The 17,590-nt window shown below is 40.5% G+C and overlaps 1 protein-coding gene across 7 annotated transcripts in view; it reads right to left on the bottom strand.

Moving 5' to 3' along the window:
* The window catches only part of RBMS1 (RNA binding motif single stranded interacting protein 1), a 208,620-nt gene that overhangs the window by 126,302 nt on the left and 64,728 nt on the right, over positions 1-17,590 (bottom strand). For 2 of the 7 annotated variants that reach the window (XM_059927972.1, XM_059927970.1), the window contains exon 1: positions 1,104-1,513. The exons of the other annotated variants lie outside the window; for them this stretch is intronic. In XM_059927972.1, coding sequence (XP_059783955.1) covers positions 1,104-1,172 — 69 coding nt within the window. In that variant the 5' untranslated portion in view covers positions 1,173-1,513. Of the gene's footprint in view, positions 1-1,103; positions 1,514-17,590 lie in introns of those variants that run through there. 7 annotated transcript variants of the gene reach the window in all.

Here is a 17,590-nt window from a genome sequence, read left to right on the forward strand (position 1 = left end):
GAAAGCCACCAGGCATCACTGTCATCTGTCATGATCTTAACAGAGCCATGGTCGGCATGGAAGGATACAGTTTGATTGAATCATTATTGGGATAATAACTTAATTGATTTGTCTCAGTGGCTAAGGATGTAGACAAGAGATCTATTATTGAAGAAAAATATCTGCAATCGTGTTTTTGTTTTCTCAACAAGCATCTTGCCACTGACCTCTAAATCAGTTTAACCTTTTCTAAACAGACCTGCACATTTTTTACATAATTTAAAGCTAGGTCTTGTTAATGCTGCTGCTGAAAGGCTCCGTGAGATTTACCACAACATGGCTTCAGTAACCTTCTTTTAAAAACAAAGATGAGAAACAAAACAAAAGGCCATGACTATAAGCTTCCAGCTCCACTCCTTTTCCCGGCAGGGGATTTTGATCTAACCACTAAAGTGCCTTTGGAGTTCAATCTGTTAAAAAATGTATGAAACGGTATTAAAATAGGAAAAGGCATGTGTATGACTCAGGCTTATCCAAGTATCTCTGCAACTAGGATGTCACAGGATTTCCCTGTGCTGCTGAAAACTGAAAACCTTGAGAAAGTGACAGTAGAAGTTCCTGTTTCTTTTTCTTTCTTTTCTTTTTTTTAATATATAAATGGGAGGGGGAGCGAGCGCGAACACACACACACACACACACACACACACACACACACAGGTCTTCCGGGTTTCGTACGAATCGGGCAGGTTCTTTGAGGTTCCAAGTGAAGATTGTTGTATCCCAATCTTAAGACTTATTATCGTACTCTTCCACACACAAAGGTTTCCGGAAAAAAACCCAAACTTGTTGCAGAGCTGGGCGAAGCCCCCGGCGCGCTCCTGCTCTCGCCGCGCCGCCGCCCCTTCCCCTTCCTCCGCGTCCCGCCCGGCCCGGCCGGAGGGGGCGAGGGCATCTCCCCGGCTAAGGTCACCGGCCCGAGCCGTCCCCGCGGGCCGCCTCCTGCGAAACAAGGTCACCGCCCGGCCCGGTCCCTCCGAGGACGACTGCGGAGTCCGGCCGAGCGCTGCCACCCTTTGTAGAGCGGGGCGGCCGGCCTCCGCGCGGCATCCCCGCCGCCGCCTCACCTGCTTGCGATAGGGCGTCCTGCAGCTGCTGCTGCCCCCAGGGTTGCCGCTGCTGCTGGGGAAGATCATCGCGGCGGGCGCGGGCAGCGGGCGCGGGCGCGGGGCAGCCTCGCCGCGAGGGGGAGGGCGCAGGGAGGGGGCCGGCCGGGGCCGCGGCCGCTCTGGGAACTCCCTCTCGCCGCGCGGCGGCGGCCGGCGGGGGCTGCAGCTCCGGGCTGACTTCTCCTCCGCCCTCGACCTCCGGACTCGCCTAAAAGTGCGGCGCGGCGGCGGCGGGCGGGACTCGGGCAGCTCCGGCGGCCGCCGCCCTGCGTGCCATGGACGGGAGTTCGCGCGCGGAGCTGGCGGCGCCGCGGACTCTCCCGGCGGCAGCGGACGAGCAGCGCCGCCGCGTCCCCACCTCCCGCGGCCTCAACCACCGCCCCGAGAGCGCGCCGGCCGGGGGCGGGGAGGCGGCCGCGCACCGCCTCGCGCCGCGCCCAGGCCCACCCGCGCCTCCCCGCCCTCCCGCCCGGCGCCGCGCCCGCCGCCCCGCCGGCCGGCCGGCCCCCGGGCGCTCCCTCCCGGGCTCGGGGCCGGAGCGGGGGCCGCGCGGCCCGGGGAGCCGCCGGCGCCCCCGCTCTGGTGCAATGGTTGGGTCTGGCTCCCCGCATGCCGCACATTCCTTGGAGTAGCCACCCCCCTCCTCTTTTCTTTTTTTCCCCCTCGGCTCTTGGCCTCAGCACCCGCGGCAGCTTTGCACCCGGGCTCGAAGCCCCTTTTCGGGGCACCGCGCCGGGGATCACGCTAACACCTGGGGAGGAAGCCAACTGGTCCCAAGTCTTCTTTTCCTCTTTCACCCTTCCAAACTATCCCCACGACCGTCCACTCTCCCAGAAAAGGTGCGGGCAATCACTCCTACTTCAACGAACAAACCAGCCTTCCATCAAATCTCTGCAAATCCCCGTTCCCCCAATTCGCACGCTAAAATTTTAGCAGAGAAAATAAGTCTCCACTCCCCACCCCCTCACCGCAAACACGCAAGGTAAAGTTCATACTTTATTCCTATGCCAGAGTTGGCAAGCTTACCTTCAAGATGCCAAAGTCAAATAGCGAAAATCATTTCAAGCCATCGGTTTAGTAAGCCTTCCCGAAAACTGGAAGTGTGTGATCCTTCTATATGTTAATTATGAGATGCGACACAAATGTGTTCTATAGAAGGGACACAGAAACTGCAAAACGGACAAAGTGAGGAGGTAGTTTCCTTTGTTTTTCAATTGAAATCAAGGCGACTCAAGATGCCCCCCCCTTTTTTTTTCTGGATCGCCTTTGCGTTCGTTAGTGTATCAAGCCTAGAACCTGTGCAAGGCAGACGGCCTCTACAGCAAGTCCCACCGGCCAGAGCCCCGCGGTCTGTGGATGGGCCACTGGGACAGCTGGCCTGTTCAGCAGTGACTATTACAGGGTTACATTACCGCACTAAGCGGTCAATATTACAGCGTTCTTCCTTGGCCTCTGGCCTCTAACGCCTTCCTGGAAAGGGCCATCTGCCATGATAATGAAAAATCCTAACTCGGCTAAGAAGTGAAGGCTCTCAACTTCTGGCTGCCATAAGGAAAACAAAGTGTCCCCTATGGAAACCGAGTCTTCTAGCAAAGCTGTGACCATTCAAGGGTGTTTCCAGCAACAAGGAACTAAAAAATATCCATCCTAGATATCCTTCCTACTGCTGACCTAGGGAGCCACCGCCATAAGACGAAGGGCTCCCAACATTCTCAGGCAAAAGTGATGAGAACTAGCAAGTCTCACCTGATTGAAAACAACTATATACACAAACTATATATATATATAATTCTTAACTCTTTTCATTAAAAAAAAAAAAAGCAGCAGCAAACTTACTCTAAGCGTAGTACTAGGTGCACAATGGGCAAGTAAGAACTTGCTAGATAACATTCACAGAAACGTATTTGTTCTTTAAAATGATTTAATAGAAACAATACAACTAACATTCAGTTCTGTGTTAATATATATGCTATTTCGGGCTACTGCATGCATTTACAATTGTTTGGGCTGCCCCTTTGCTGTCTCCTCTCACAGGGACCTTTTACCACAAGTTATAAAATATAAGGTTTTAAGCAGAACTGTTCAAGTCATAGATGCCTTTTCCTGAGAACTTAATGCCCAAGACCCCAGCAGTTCAAACCTGTCATCTATGGAAAAAATTCCATGTACAACCTCACTTGTCATGACTGGTCTCTTAGGAAACCACAGTCTAAACCACAAAAGAACAGCATAGATTAATTTTTCTATGGCTCTTCTCTAAGGTCATGATACTTTGGATATTGTGCTATTCTAGAATGGGAAGACTTGATTTGATACCCTGCAATCGTTTTACAGGGATAAGACATGATTTTAAGTGATAATAAAATTTAAATTGGAATACAAAAGCAATTCTAATACTAGATACTAAGATATACTAAGAACACTAAAAATATTAAAAGGACTATTTTTAAGAATAAAAAGGATATCTAAGTAGCAACAAAACAAACTGTTCTATATAGTGTATGACATAAAAGGAGATAACTCAAGGTGTATATTTTTTAAAACAATGTCTACAAGCCAGGGTTCAAAAGTTCCAGAGTTAAGTAGGTACTACACACTTAACTAGGTAAAGCATTGCAAAGAAAGGAGAAGATAGATTTTCCACCCTCAAAGACTATAAAATATAAAATGTAACAGTCACTAAAGCCCAAATAATTCCAACCTAAGAGAAATAATAGAAACATGAAACCATATATGTATATATACTCAATTATAGATATTCACAAGTGCTTAGTTATAAATGATTATAGGAATAGATCCTAGTGAGATTCATCTGGGAAAGTTTATTGACCTTTGAAACAAATATGTTTTAAGACAAAGTAAGGAAACATTCCAGAGAAACTGCAAATTAGCATGGTAAGAATTAGGGCTTTGGAATCTGCCCTGTAGATGCTCATCTTCCTGAAAGGGAAACTGAGACTCTGCTGCCTGGGCGGTCAGACAACATCCTACTCCCGCAGCTCAGCTGGTGGGTAAAGCTGTGGGAATCTGACCCAGGGGCAGCCAATCCACAGATAGGCCAGTGACCTATGACATGGCTGGGATTGAAAAAAATGAGCAGAGCCAATCAGATTCTCACCCTTGGGAATTTAATTCAGAAAACTCCAGTTAGGAAAGGGGCAGAAACTGCAAGAGTGCCAGGGGGTAGAGCTGAGGCCACAAAAAGCCAAAACCATATGCAAGCCAAGGTTATGAGGAAGCAGAAACTATGAGTAACAGGAAGCTGGCTGGCAGCAAGCGGAGAGGCAAGCAGATGCCAGGAGCGGGTGAGCACTTGGCCATGAGAGGATGGAGTCCTGAAGCCTGCTTTGGCTCTTAAGACCGACAACAGCCCCTCCGTGTGCACACTTAACCAGCCCCACCCCTCTTTCTCAGAGAGCTTAAGTGAATCTGGACTTTGCAATCCAAGGAACAAAATTAAAACAGCCAAACAGATTTGGCTCCACATTTCAGCTTTCCACTCACTAGCCACATGGCTTTGGGCAAGTCAGTTGAACCTGAGTCCCAGACTCCTCACTGACTGTCTTCAGTGTATCTATGGTACTCCAACAAAAGTACCAAACTCAAGAAATGGCAGCTGTTAGTATTGTTTCTCCAGGTTTCAGAGTGGTGGTTTGTAGACTTAAGTGGGCATACTGTGTAAACAACTGATGTTAGTAAGGCTGGCTGACCATCCAAGAGCAGAGGCAAGGGTGTAGTCGGAACTGACAAGTAAAAAAGAGCAAATTTAGGTAAGGAGAGGCTCCTTTTTCGAGAACTGTTTGTTGAATGGCTGAATGAAGATGCTTTCTAAGGCTGAACTCTAAGAGGTTTAAGAAAAAAAAAAAAGTCTGACAGAAGGTCTGTTTCAAGAGCTAGGTGAACTCAAGGTTCTCTCCCACATTTGTTTTTGTCCTGTTTCCTTTAAAGAGGTTGTGTGTTGGACCAGGGCCATTTCTGTATGAATGGGAAGACTGTGAGCGGTATCAGAGATCACACTGTGAGGCAGGAGGAGGCTGTGAATGCGGATAATAAAGATGGAGCCATCGGTACATTCAGGAGCCTGCAGCCTTGTAGAGCAGATGAGACTTGGCTACTCCCCAGTGTTTGTATAACTGCAATGTGAGACTCTTGAATTGAGAAGATATTTGTCCCACAGAAACATTTTGAAAAGGAGACTTTCATTTATAAATTTCACATCTCATTTCGCTTTCACAGCAACGCTATGAGGTTGGAAGGGTTATTAGGCTTCATTTACAGATGAGAGGAAAACAAGTTAAGACTGACTGACTTAACCATAGAGCAAGGAAGTAGCAAGTAAATGTTTAAACCTAGGCTTAAGCTAGGGTTGAAAGACCCTGTCCTGTGCTCCTTCAACACTATAATGCTGTGGACTCAAAAAAAGCCTTATAAATAATGCTACAATTCCCAGGTGAGTACTCGTAACCTCTACAGCACCGAGTTGCTGGACACGAAAAATGCGAGGCATTACGTGATAAGTGCCAGCCAAGTGGTCTAGACAATCATGTGCTATGCCAGTCCACTGCAGGGAGAGATCAATACAGGATGTAACATGGGTGTGGGGAGCTCAGCTGTATAAATGTTTTGTTTGAGGGACATTCAGAAAGAAGCACTGTGAAGATGAGAAAAACAAAAAGAGCAGGAGAGAGAGAGATGGATGGTATGAGAGAGCATGTAGATTTGGGGTGATTGCTGCTGAAATCATCACTAATCAATGAGCTCCTTGAAGGCAGCAGCAAAATCAAAAGGCTAGGAGAGCCCCCATTCCAACACATGCATTACTGAACCTCATATAAGAGAGGAGCCTTTGAGTAAAATTACTACAAAGAAAGTGTGGTGGGAAAGCTAAGCTTTGAAAGAAGGGGAAAAAATAGGGGAAGAGAAGATGTCCAATGAGATAAAAATAGAACACCTCTATCAACAAAAGAATAGACCTGTAGCAGGTTCTATCCCTCTATCACTGCTAAATAATTTCAAGCACCCATTTTTATTTGGATCACATTAAAAACAGAAAAGAATGAAGAGGAAAAATTCATCCAACATTACTTCACATTACAATCTTTAAGGAATAAAATACAACCACACAGTATTGGTTAGTGTAAACAGTTCACACTAAAAAAATTGTTTACATTTGAGAGTACCTATGTTTAAAAGCTCGCAAGCCTCTAGCTCCCAGCAAAACAGAAAAAGAAACAAAAAAAAAAAAATTATGAGGTCAGCAGATTCTTTAAATTTCTGTTCTTTCCTGGTACAAAATAGAGTTGATAAAGTGTCTTACTTCTAAAGGAGCAGCAATATTTTCTATTATTTACTATTTTGCTTTTTTCAAATTCTATGATTCTTGTTCTAGACCTAAAGTCTCCCTAGACACATATAAAATCACATGTATATAAAAATGAAACCACTATAATAAAATAAAACTATAGCTCTATAGCTATAATCCTAGAAGGCATATAGAACAACATAAACAAAGCCAAATTCTGATGAGTCTTACCAGAAGCAACATTCTAATGATTCTTAAACCTATCCTGGTGAACAAAACAGAAGAAATAGGCTTTGCCCTGCTGCTGCTTCTCTGAATGGACTAATAAATAACTGTCATTTATTGAGTAACTACTATATTCTAGGCACTTTCTCAGCAGGTTCCTCTCCCCCGCCCCCCCATTCACTCACAACACACACACACACACCATGAGAGAATGATTAGCCCATTTTACAGAAGAGAAAACTGAGGCTCAGAGGCTTAAGCAACCTTTCCAAGGCCACAGATCCAATACATAATGGAGCTGAGGTTTGAACTTAGGTCTCTCTGACTCCAAGTCGCCAAGCTCCAATGACACTCGTGATCGTTATTGTTACTATGATCTATGGTTCAAGTCCAAACCCCATAGGGAAAAACATAAGAGCCCAATCCTGGGTATGCATCTGAGCTTCAATTACCATGTATATGACCTTGGGCAAGTCACTTTTAAAAATATATGAAATTACATTGAATTTCCATTCAGTTGATTATGAAGGCAAAATTTCCAATATTAGAACATATAGTTAATAGTACAAATACATATTCTGGCCCAACCTAGCTCCTAAATCTCATTTAACTGATGGTTGCTAAAATATAACTCCTCTCTTACAACCACCAGTTTTATTTTCTGGGATAGTTGGTGGCGTGAAGTTGGGAGAGAAGCAGAAAGAACTATCTTCTAAAAGCTGGGATGGTGATTAGATGAAAGGTATTTCCAGAATCCTGAAGTGAAACTGAGAATATAATTTCACTCAAAAAATAGTGGAAAATCGTATTAGAGATTAGCTTCATTATGGGATTCATACATGCTTATCGGACAACTAACATCCTATTCATCATTTAGGATGTTTCTCTCTGTGGCAAAACAACCTCTAAATTCCAAACAAATAATTTACACTCAAAAAATTTTGGATATCATCTATTCATAAATTAGTTACTGCCCTGTTCTTGCAAAAATAGTTAATAAAATTCAAAGCTCACTCAAATTTCTGGCATAGTGGTTCTCTGTAAGTTAAATTTCTTTTCCTATGTTTTTCTATAAAAATAAGTACTTGGGTCCTTATTCTTTTCAAAAAACAAAATCTTGGGGGTAGCTATGTGAATTAAAAATTCAAGATTTTTGTTTTCGTTTGGTTTACACTATATTGAATTTGTATCTGTAGATCAAATTCTATAACAAAATAAAGGAGAGTCAACTATCTGGGAAACCAGGAGAAAGAGAAGCTCCATTTTGCATTTATTGTGGATTACTGCTTTCCTAATTTACCTGGATGGATGCCTCAATCCTCTATATTCTTTGACTGTGGGAATCTAGTATTAGAGCTGTTATTCTCCATCCTTTAGCAAGCCTATAAGAAAATAAGTGCTTCTTTTCAAAATACTTTGAGGTAATTCAATGAGTTTTCCATGAATTACAGTGAAATTACAAATTATGAAAGATATTAAGTGATTTTTGCAATTACAGCTTATCTAAAGAGATGGAAGTAACATGATCATCTACTGTAGTGATCAAACTATGTATAAAGGATAAGAGCTGAGGTAAGGAAGGGAGGGGCTGATGTGCTGTGGAAACAGCTAATCACATCCACCTCTTGCTACATGACTTGGGAAGAGACAGAAAGTACTTAGGAAATCAACAGAATTTTTGGAAAACTAGAGCCCAAAAAAAACCTCTAAATCATGAAAAACAAAATTCAAACCTGGAAAAACTGTCTCCTTTCCATGAGTAAAAATCAACTGTTAGAAAATTCGGACAGTACAGACTGAACAACTAACTATACCTTGGACAAACAAAACCCTCGTATAAGCCAAGAATGACAAAAGGTATAAGACATTCCTAAATGTCTGGGAGACATAACTAATGTCTATGCAAAACCTGGGATCCAGAGCACAAATTACGATTTAAAGCATTCAAAATACAGGAAAAAAACCCCAATAAAACAGTTTCCTTTCTCTTTAGTTGCTAAGATGACCATTACATTAGTTTATTTCACCTGAAGAGGAGGATAACAGAATAATTAATAACATCCTTTAAGTAAATGAGGATGCTGAAAAGCTTTCTATTCTCCCCTGAATTATAAATGTGAAGGTTCACACAAGAAAATACAGAATTAGAAGTAAATTTCTATTCAGTTGGGGATACATGAAGGCAACCTTTCCAGCAGTAGAATATTTAGTTAAGAGTACTGCAGTGAGCTACACAAGGAGCTTTTAAAAATTCTCCACCCGAAGTGTCTTTAAGAATGACTAGTTCTGGGTTATCTAATACACTTAACACATGGGACAAACTGATGACAGACCTGTGGCAAATTGATACTCCCCTAGAGAAGAGAAGGCAAATGAGGAAATTCTGCTATTGTCATGACAATGTGACTGATCATGACATCAGCAATTCCTAATTCCAAACTATGAGGAACACTCCCAGAACGTGGACAACACATTAAACAGATCCTCCCAGAACCACCCTTCCTTCACCTCCCAATCTAATAGTTGATCTAGTGGCAGATGTGATGAAGTTTCAACTAAAGGATTATTAAATGTTAAAATCTATTAAATTCTTCTAAGTTGGAGGAAGCACTAGATAATAGCTGAAGACATTTTTCAGACCTATAATATATAACATATTATATTATATCATAGCATATTATAAAATGTTACAATTTATAAAATGCTTTATTGTACATCTCATTAAAGTCTCAGGGAAGGAGGCAGGGCCGGCATCCTCCACTTTTTTTAAACAGGAGAGTGAGCCTCAGGTAGGTTAAACGACTTGACCTGGGTCATGAAGCAGAACCTCAAGGTTGGAAAGAATTATTAAAAGCCAGTTCCCGTGCCTGGCATATAATAATCACTCAAGAAATAATACAATAATAGAATGAATGCTACTGTCTCTCCTTGGACACCACGACCGATAATAAATTCAATCTATCCATATTTAGTCATTTCTATTAGAAGGTTCTTTGTTAAACAGCCTCCAAATCTGAACCTACTCATTATATTCCTACCCCAGGACTACCGTCTATGTCTTCTATAGATTGTATACAGCTTTCCTCTGTATTCTATACTGTCCAACCCATAAAAGTGAGGGTGGAGTCACCTTATTTTGAGCCTTAACAACCTTGTAAGAGTGCTTAAACAGTCTCTAAATCTCTAATGAGTTACTTAACCCACTGTCTTGCACGCAGTAAAGTTTTTTGGAGGCATGAATGGATGAGGAATGGTAGCTTTCTTACACAGACACACAGACACACACACACACACACACACACACACACACACAAATGACAGAAATGATGATTTGCATCCTCTTTTCAAAATGATGATTACTTGAAATTAGAAAGAGCTGAATGTAAGAAATGGAGTGATCAAATCTTAAAGACTACATTTTACAGATTATATTAAACATGGTGAATTTGCATCCTAATCTTTAGATCACTTGGGATCCTAAGAGGTATTGTAATGAATGTTGCATTTTGCATTTGTATGTTACTTATTAAGGAAATGGTACTCCACGATCAAATGGTTTCTCTCTCTTGACCTCAACTATTACTGTCAGAATAAATCTTCTTGCTTTACTTTTTGGGGAAAAGAGAAATGTCCTACAAATCTCTCTGAGATCAGTCTCCTATAAATATTTGGATATAAACTGTATGTCGTGCAATCTCAGATGCCACTGATTATAATATGCTTGACAATTACTGAGATGTTAACATTTGAAAAAATGGACAACAGTAATTATAGGACATCATAAATTAAAAGATGCATTCTGATTTCAGCAATGCTGAAATGTGAAAAAAGTGAATCTTGGAATCTGTGTAGTATGGCACACAGGTACATGAGCACAGTACATACAAATGCACACACATGTTCTTTTTATTCATAGCCTAGGCTCCAGAAATATATTTCTCAAACACTCATTTTTAATCTTCTAAAGAACCCAGAGCTACTGAGTGATTACAAGTAAATGACACACACTCAGTTTTTCCAAGATCTGACTATCATACCAGTGGGCACAGTCTCCACAAGGCAGAATGAGAAACTTTACCCTAATCTCACAGAGGAGCAAACTGAGCTGTCAGTTTCCCTCCTCAGCCATCTCCTCAGTCACCTCAAGTTACACTCGTAGTGTTTTAGATATACAGTGCATTTATATGATAAGAAAGGTTAGAGGGAGAGGAGCCTAAATCTGTAGATATTTATCAGACTTCTCCATGCCACACTTCCTGTTATTAGTGCTTTAAAGTTGTCAATTATGAACATAACTTGAGAACATTCATCCTGGACTGTTACTTCTTTATCAAGTTTAAGTCACACAAATGCATGCACACGGACACACGCACTCTCAAAAGATCACTCAGTGCTGTTCTGGCACACAGCATCAATTCCAACCTATGAGTCTTACAGATTTCTACCTTTTTGCAGGGCCTGGAGTACCAGTTCTCAGTTTTCCTAGGACTTCCGATTGGAAAAGTAATTTTTATGTGAATCAGGTAAGTCAGATAAAAAGACATATATCTAAAATGGTTATCATAACCCTTAAAATTGATATGAAATGACAAAGTGAATCAAAAGCAATAACTTAGCAGGTGAGATGACCCAGTTACAGAAAAAGATGTAAATGGCTCACACTTAGAGCAATGACTATTAGTACTTGTTGGTATCTGAGGGTTCATATTTGTTCAGGAACTGACTGGTCCCTTTTCCTCCTCCTTCCTTATGCAGCTTTCCTTTTAGTCATTTCATTGCTGATGTGAAGATAAAACCAATAGGAAAAAGTGAAACAAACTGGTCAATTTATTAACTGACTGGAGGTTGGTCAAACTGAAGGATGGAAATTATCTATGAGTTTCATTTATCTGTAACGTTTCCCTTGTTATAAGAAAGAATTATAATTGATTTCACACTGAATATTACCTTATAGAAATTAACATGTCAAACCACCAATATATCTCAAGCCCCAACTCAGGGTGCGGCACACAATAGGCATTCAAATATTGGTTTGATGAATAAATAGACAATATCTTCAAAATGCATGCAAGTCCTATTGAAACAGATATTATGTCCTAAAAGTAAAACAAGCTTATTATTTTGATATGTTAATTCAATGACAAACTATAAATTCGAATTGAGTAGCCAAACTTCCTCAGTATTAAAGAATATCCTTCCAGCTTCTGTAATTCATAACTTCTTGAGTGATTTGAAAATATATTCTATCTAGGGGCTCTTTTAAGAAGCTTTAGAATTCATTTAAGCTATTTACCATAGACATCAGTTAGGTAAAGAAGGCTACAAAATATTGCAAATCATTGTAGAAACTTTTTCCCATCTCTATATCTGTCTCCTTTATTTTAAAAAAATTGTAATTTAAGTTTTGATAATTACCATATTTTTAAAATTAGGTGTACAAACTCTTGTAACTGAAAATAGATTGTTTCATTCTATCACATAACACTTAAAAAAATTCTATCAGTACATAAGAATGGGCAAATTGTTCGTCATTGTTGAAGCTGTTCTTTCTACTTCAGTGTATATATGAAAATTTTCATAATTAAAGTATTTTTAAATGATACAGTGTACTAAAAGCCTTGTGAGGTTGGTTCTCAGAGGATTCCAGAAACCAAGGCAAATTGATTCTTGGTGCTCCAACATCTAGAAAGTTTTCTTTTAAATAACTACTTTATCTGTCCATTTTATTCTTTTCTTCTAAAAAAAGAAAAAGAAAAACATTTAAAAAGTTGAGATATGAGACTACAGTCTGAATAGTACAAGGGTGACAGCAAACGTGTTGGAAAATGCTATATAACTTCAAGTGATTAAACACAGGATTTAGCCAATTTCTACAATCGACCGTGAAAATGCACTATTTCTAAATTAGCAGCACCTCTATGTTCTTTACTGACTCTTTTATTTTTCCGTATCTTTTATCCATTAGTTTCCTCAAACTAGAACTGCTGGAACCTCTTCTGTTTCTCACTCTAACCGGTCCTTATTTATTCCAAATTGTTGTGTACATTGCTTCTAAAATAATTTGTTATGACTTCTTTGGCCGTATCACTGTACTTCCTAAAACTCCCACATCAAGCGCAAATTTCTGAACATCACTTGTAAAGCACTCTTTCTAACTCCTTTCCCCCCTTACCTCTCTTCCGGCTACTACTTGTGTTTTGGCTACAGATGAACTCACTCTTTTCTGGCTCTGAGTTTTGCCAGGAAACAGCCTCTGTTTTTCCATCAGCCAAACCACATTCATCCCTCCCTCTGTTTACTCTGTTGAAATCACAGCTCATGGTCCACCCCCTCTGAGTTTTTCCTACTTTCATCTATTTTCCAAGACCTCTCGCTACATTTTCTAAGGACTGTATTAATGCCTAAATTAGGTCAACCTAATGTCTTTACATTGTAAACTCCTCTACTGATGAAACCATGGCCAAGATTTACCATGTACTCTCCACTATTTACTACATCAAAAGGCATCCTGTAAGAGCTCAGCAAGAACTTATTGGCCTGGCTTCACCATAAATCAGTTGTTCTCAGTCTCTTTTCCAGTCCAGCACACCTGAGGAATACTATGTATTCCCATCAGTCATTGCAGCTTACTTCTACACGATTCTGGGTCAGAAATGAGGACACACACTCCCATCCTTATCTGAAAAACACTGTTATAAAGAATGAACCAGGGCTTCCCTGGTGGCGCAGTGGTTGAGAGTCTGCCTGCCAATGCAGGGGACACGGGTTCGAGCCCTGGTCTGGGAAGATCCCACATGCCGCGGAGCAACTGGGCCCGTGAGCCACAGCTACTGAGCCTGCGCGTCTGGAGCTTGTGCTCCGCAACAAGAGAGGCCGCGATGGTGAGAGGCCCGCGTACCGCGATAAAGAGTGGTCCCCACCTGCCGCAACTAGAGAAAGCCCTCGCACAGAAACGAAGACCCAACACAGCCATAAATAAATAAATAAATAAAATTTAAAAAAAAAAGAATGAACCAGAGAGTAGTTACATGAACCCAGAAAAAATATATTTAACTTCAGCTCTATTTATATAGATATAAGAGATATGTCTATATAACATATTATAGAATATAATGCTTTGCTATTAAAAAAAAGGTTTACTATAAGATACATAAAAATTACAGCCTCTTGATCTAAGAGGGCTTGCGACTGATGAACCGTCTTCTCAGGTAAGGATGTATTTTATTAAAACCCAAGATGGTACCAAAATGTATTTTAGAATGACTAACACAGCTGAAAATTACTTTCTCCTCATGACACGACTTCCCTTGAAACTCCAATGGTTGATTCTTCTGTCTTCCCCACTCCAAGAGGCATCTGCCTCTCCCTTGTTCCTCTTCAATGCTAAACAGTACAGCCCTAGAAATGCTCTCTGTCTCGTTATATCACCTACAGATTGCCATTGCCGTTTATAGTATGGAGTAGAGGACGAGGCAGGGGCTTTCAATAAAAACTTCCAGGTTTGAAAGACAATTCTACCACTTGATAACTTAGCAATCTTCAGCTAAATCTGTTTAACTGTAAAAAGGGAAAAGATAACAATACCTCCATTATGAAGTTTTGGGAAGAAGAAAATAGGACAGTTCAGTTTGTTAAATTACAAAGATCAGTTATTATCATTTATTTACCTTCAACATAAAGATAGTTTTGCACATAGCTAAGAGCTTTTCCTAGGTGATATAATGTCACCTAAAACCCCAAGAAAACTTGCATATTTGCTTGACTTCAATGACTAACATCATTACATGCCATCAAGTCCTGAAATGCCCATTCTTCCATCGCTTCTACACTCATTAATAAAGATAACAGTATGAGCATTTTTGAGTGCATAATATATGCCAGACATTGTTATAAGTAGTTTATAGGCATTGTTTCATTAATCCCCACACCACCATTATTCTTCCCATTCCAGATGTGAAAAGGTAAGCTTCCCCTTCATTCTCTTTATCCTTCCATTCCTCTGTTCCATCAGGCCACACCATCACCACCATTACCAACAGCACCTCCTCCCCACATTTCACTTCCTAACTAATCTAGAGCCCCAAATCAGGGACACCAAGTTTGTTCTTTCCAGTATCCAGTATCCACAGCCTTTCGTCCTGTCTTACAGACAAGCACCTTCCACCATCAGACTTTTCTGTTCCTCCTCTTGCGTTGCTAATGACTGCAAATCATAACCATGTCATTGGCTTCACCAAAAAATCACTTAAGCTTAATGTTCACTTTACTCGTTTCCAAGTGGCTCCCTACCCCATCCCCCCCGAATTAATTCCAAACCTTTTAATTTTTTTTTCCCTGAAACTCTAAATCTCACTCTTCATTGCTAAATGATAACATAGAGGTCATCTGACATTATTTATATGAACTTTCCTCAGTTCTTTCTCACATATATATATTTCTTCTTGGCATTCTTCTTTCTTTCTCCAGGGATCCAGACCCATAGTCCAAACTGCCTCGAGCCTCTGCTTCCCTGCTCAGCATGTAATGTGCTCTCGCTCTCTCTCTCTCTCTCTCTCTCTCTCTCTCTCTCGTGTTACCACTGAAATCTATATGCTCCCTACTATGGCCACTTGTAGTGTACTTTGGTTATATCCATCTGTGCATTTCACTGGAATGTGTACGCTTGTTAAAAGCTAGGGGTCTAGCTCAATGCCTTGCACACAGTTGCAACTCTACAAACAAAAGTTATTTTAAATTTATTGGCATATGAGTCCAAGAAAAAAAATACCATTTTCATAAAATTAAAGAGAAAATTTTCCCTATACTCATGTTGCTCATCTATTTTGTTTTTGTTTTCACACAGAAAGTCCTCAGAATCAGAAAAGCACTTATTCTCTAATGAGGGAAAATACCCTCAAATGTGTTTGGGAATGCTGATCATTTCCAAAGTGCAGGAGGAATGAAAGCCCCATTAACTGGCAACTTTGGATAGTCATGCTCTAACAGGGAAAGCTGATCAAGTGAATCTTTTTTTTTTTTTTAAATTTTATTGAATCTTAAACTGCTCGTCAGGTTCTTCTTCAACCCAGTTGTTAGAGGAAAACTTTTAAATGAAAAACATAATTACCCATTTGGGTCTAATTATGCCTACCATCTACTCATATACTATTAGACAAATGGCAGAATCTAGGAAAGATTTTATAAAATAAACTTCAGAACCTCAATTTCATATTTAAAAAAAAAAAAAGCAAGCAAAGGAATAAAGAATTGAGAACTCTGTCCTGGTGTTTATTTTTATACCCTGAGCAACCAAAAGCTAAAACATGAGCAGCTATTGGAAAATAGAGGACTTAAAAAACAAGCATAAAAGGGGATGGTTGCCTTGAGAAAATCAGGAATTGATCATCTCTTCACAGACAAATAATAAAGATTCAGATCTGAAGGCCAAAAGAAGCCTTCAGACCTACATTAGAGACCTTAATCTTGGTTCCTGGGTGGAATATGGTCAAGAAAATGAGTGCTTCATTTCCTGACATCTGAAGTTAAATTATCTCCATTCCTGATAGTACCTATAGCTGCTTAAGTGCGCAGCATGAAGTGGGAGATTTTTAAAGGTACTTCTTTCTTTTAATGGGATAGTCTGTACTCTCAAGTTTGAACACATTCACTTCTTCAGTGCCTGCATAAACAAATAATTTCTTACTACTACTGCAGTGAATTCTTTTTAATCCAAAGAGAGATGATCAGGTCACTAAAAAGTCTCAAAATAACTTTTCTCTTCCACCTGCCTTTTAGTTATTTTCTATCTTATTAGTTCCTTAAAAGTTTGATTAAGAGAGAAGATGATGGTAATTCCCTAACAATAGTCCTCATCTATTCATTCAACCAATACTTACAGAGAGCCTACTATAGTCAAACAGGTACTGTGCACAGAGAGGGAGGTCATGAGGCAGCTGAGGGGCCATGACTAAGCAGAAGTTGGGAAGACGCAGAAACAATGAGACAGAGGAATCATCACTTGTAATAGTGACTCACAGGGCAAGGATTTTCAACAAGGAGACTCACAGGAGTGGAGGAATGAGCTGCCAGTAGATAGCAAGAAGCAAAGGAGCTAGACTCAGCAGCTAAACAAAGAGCAACTGGGAGACAGAAATGATGGAAGCTCAAGAGGGAAAATTCAAAACTCCTGCTGTTTAATTTGTGCCTTGAACTGAGAACAATCATCCAGTTGGTCTCCACAAGCCCCATGGCCACTATGGTCCTGCCAATCCCGAGGCCTGGTAAGGCAGCTTTCCTGGGTTCCCTTGAGGTCTGGTCTCATAACAGAGATTCTGATTCCCCTATATATTCTCAGAACAATCCCACCCCCATTAATTAACACAAACAGTAGTGGGTCTCTATTACTTGCAATCAAAAGCATCTTGCTAAACAAATACTAACAGTTGTATAAGAAACTCTTCTTGAAAGTTAGCACTTAGCAACAGCAAGTCATTTCAAGAGGGAAATAATTTGACGTCAGGCAGTACCACCTGCTTATTTAAGTTACTAAATTATTTCCATTTCTTTCAAATCATTTAGTATTAACAAAATTGCCTACATGATCAGCTGGTACTATATTCATCTTTCTTATCATCCCAATTAAAGTGTTGCCACTTTCTGTATATGAGAAAACCAAGCTTCTCATATACAATCTGAGCTGTCTCAAATTCTTTCAAAGGAATGACAAGTTATAGGCTCCTCTCCCCACACACACACACAAAAAAACCCCACATACAAATTAGACTATTCTCCATCAAATTCAAAATATGTTTTCAATGTTTATCTATTTCAATGTCTCTAAACTAAACTATCATTTAATATATAAGAGATAATGTTATTTTTTGCAAATTCTTCTAAAAACTGTATATACGATGTCTAAGTAAGTTTTAGAGATTCTATT

Source organism: Balaenoptera ricei, chromosome 7 (genome assembly GCF_028023285.1).
Source record: "Balaenoptera ricei isolate mBalRic1 chromosome 7, mBalRic1.hap2, whole genome shotgun sequence".
Lineage (NCBI taxonomy): Eukaryota > Metazoa > Chordata > Mammalia > Artiodactyla > Balaenopteridae > Balaenoptera > Balaenoptera ricei.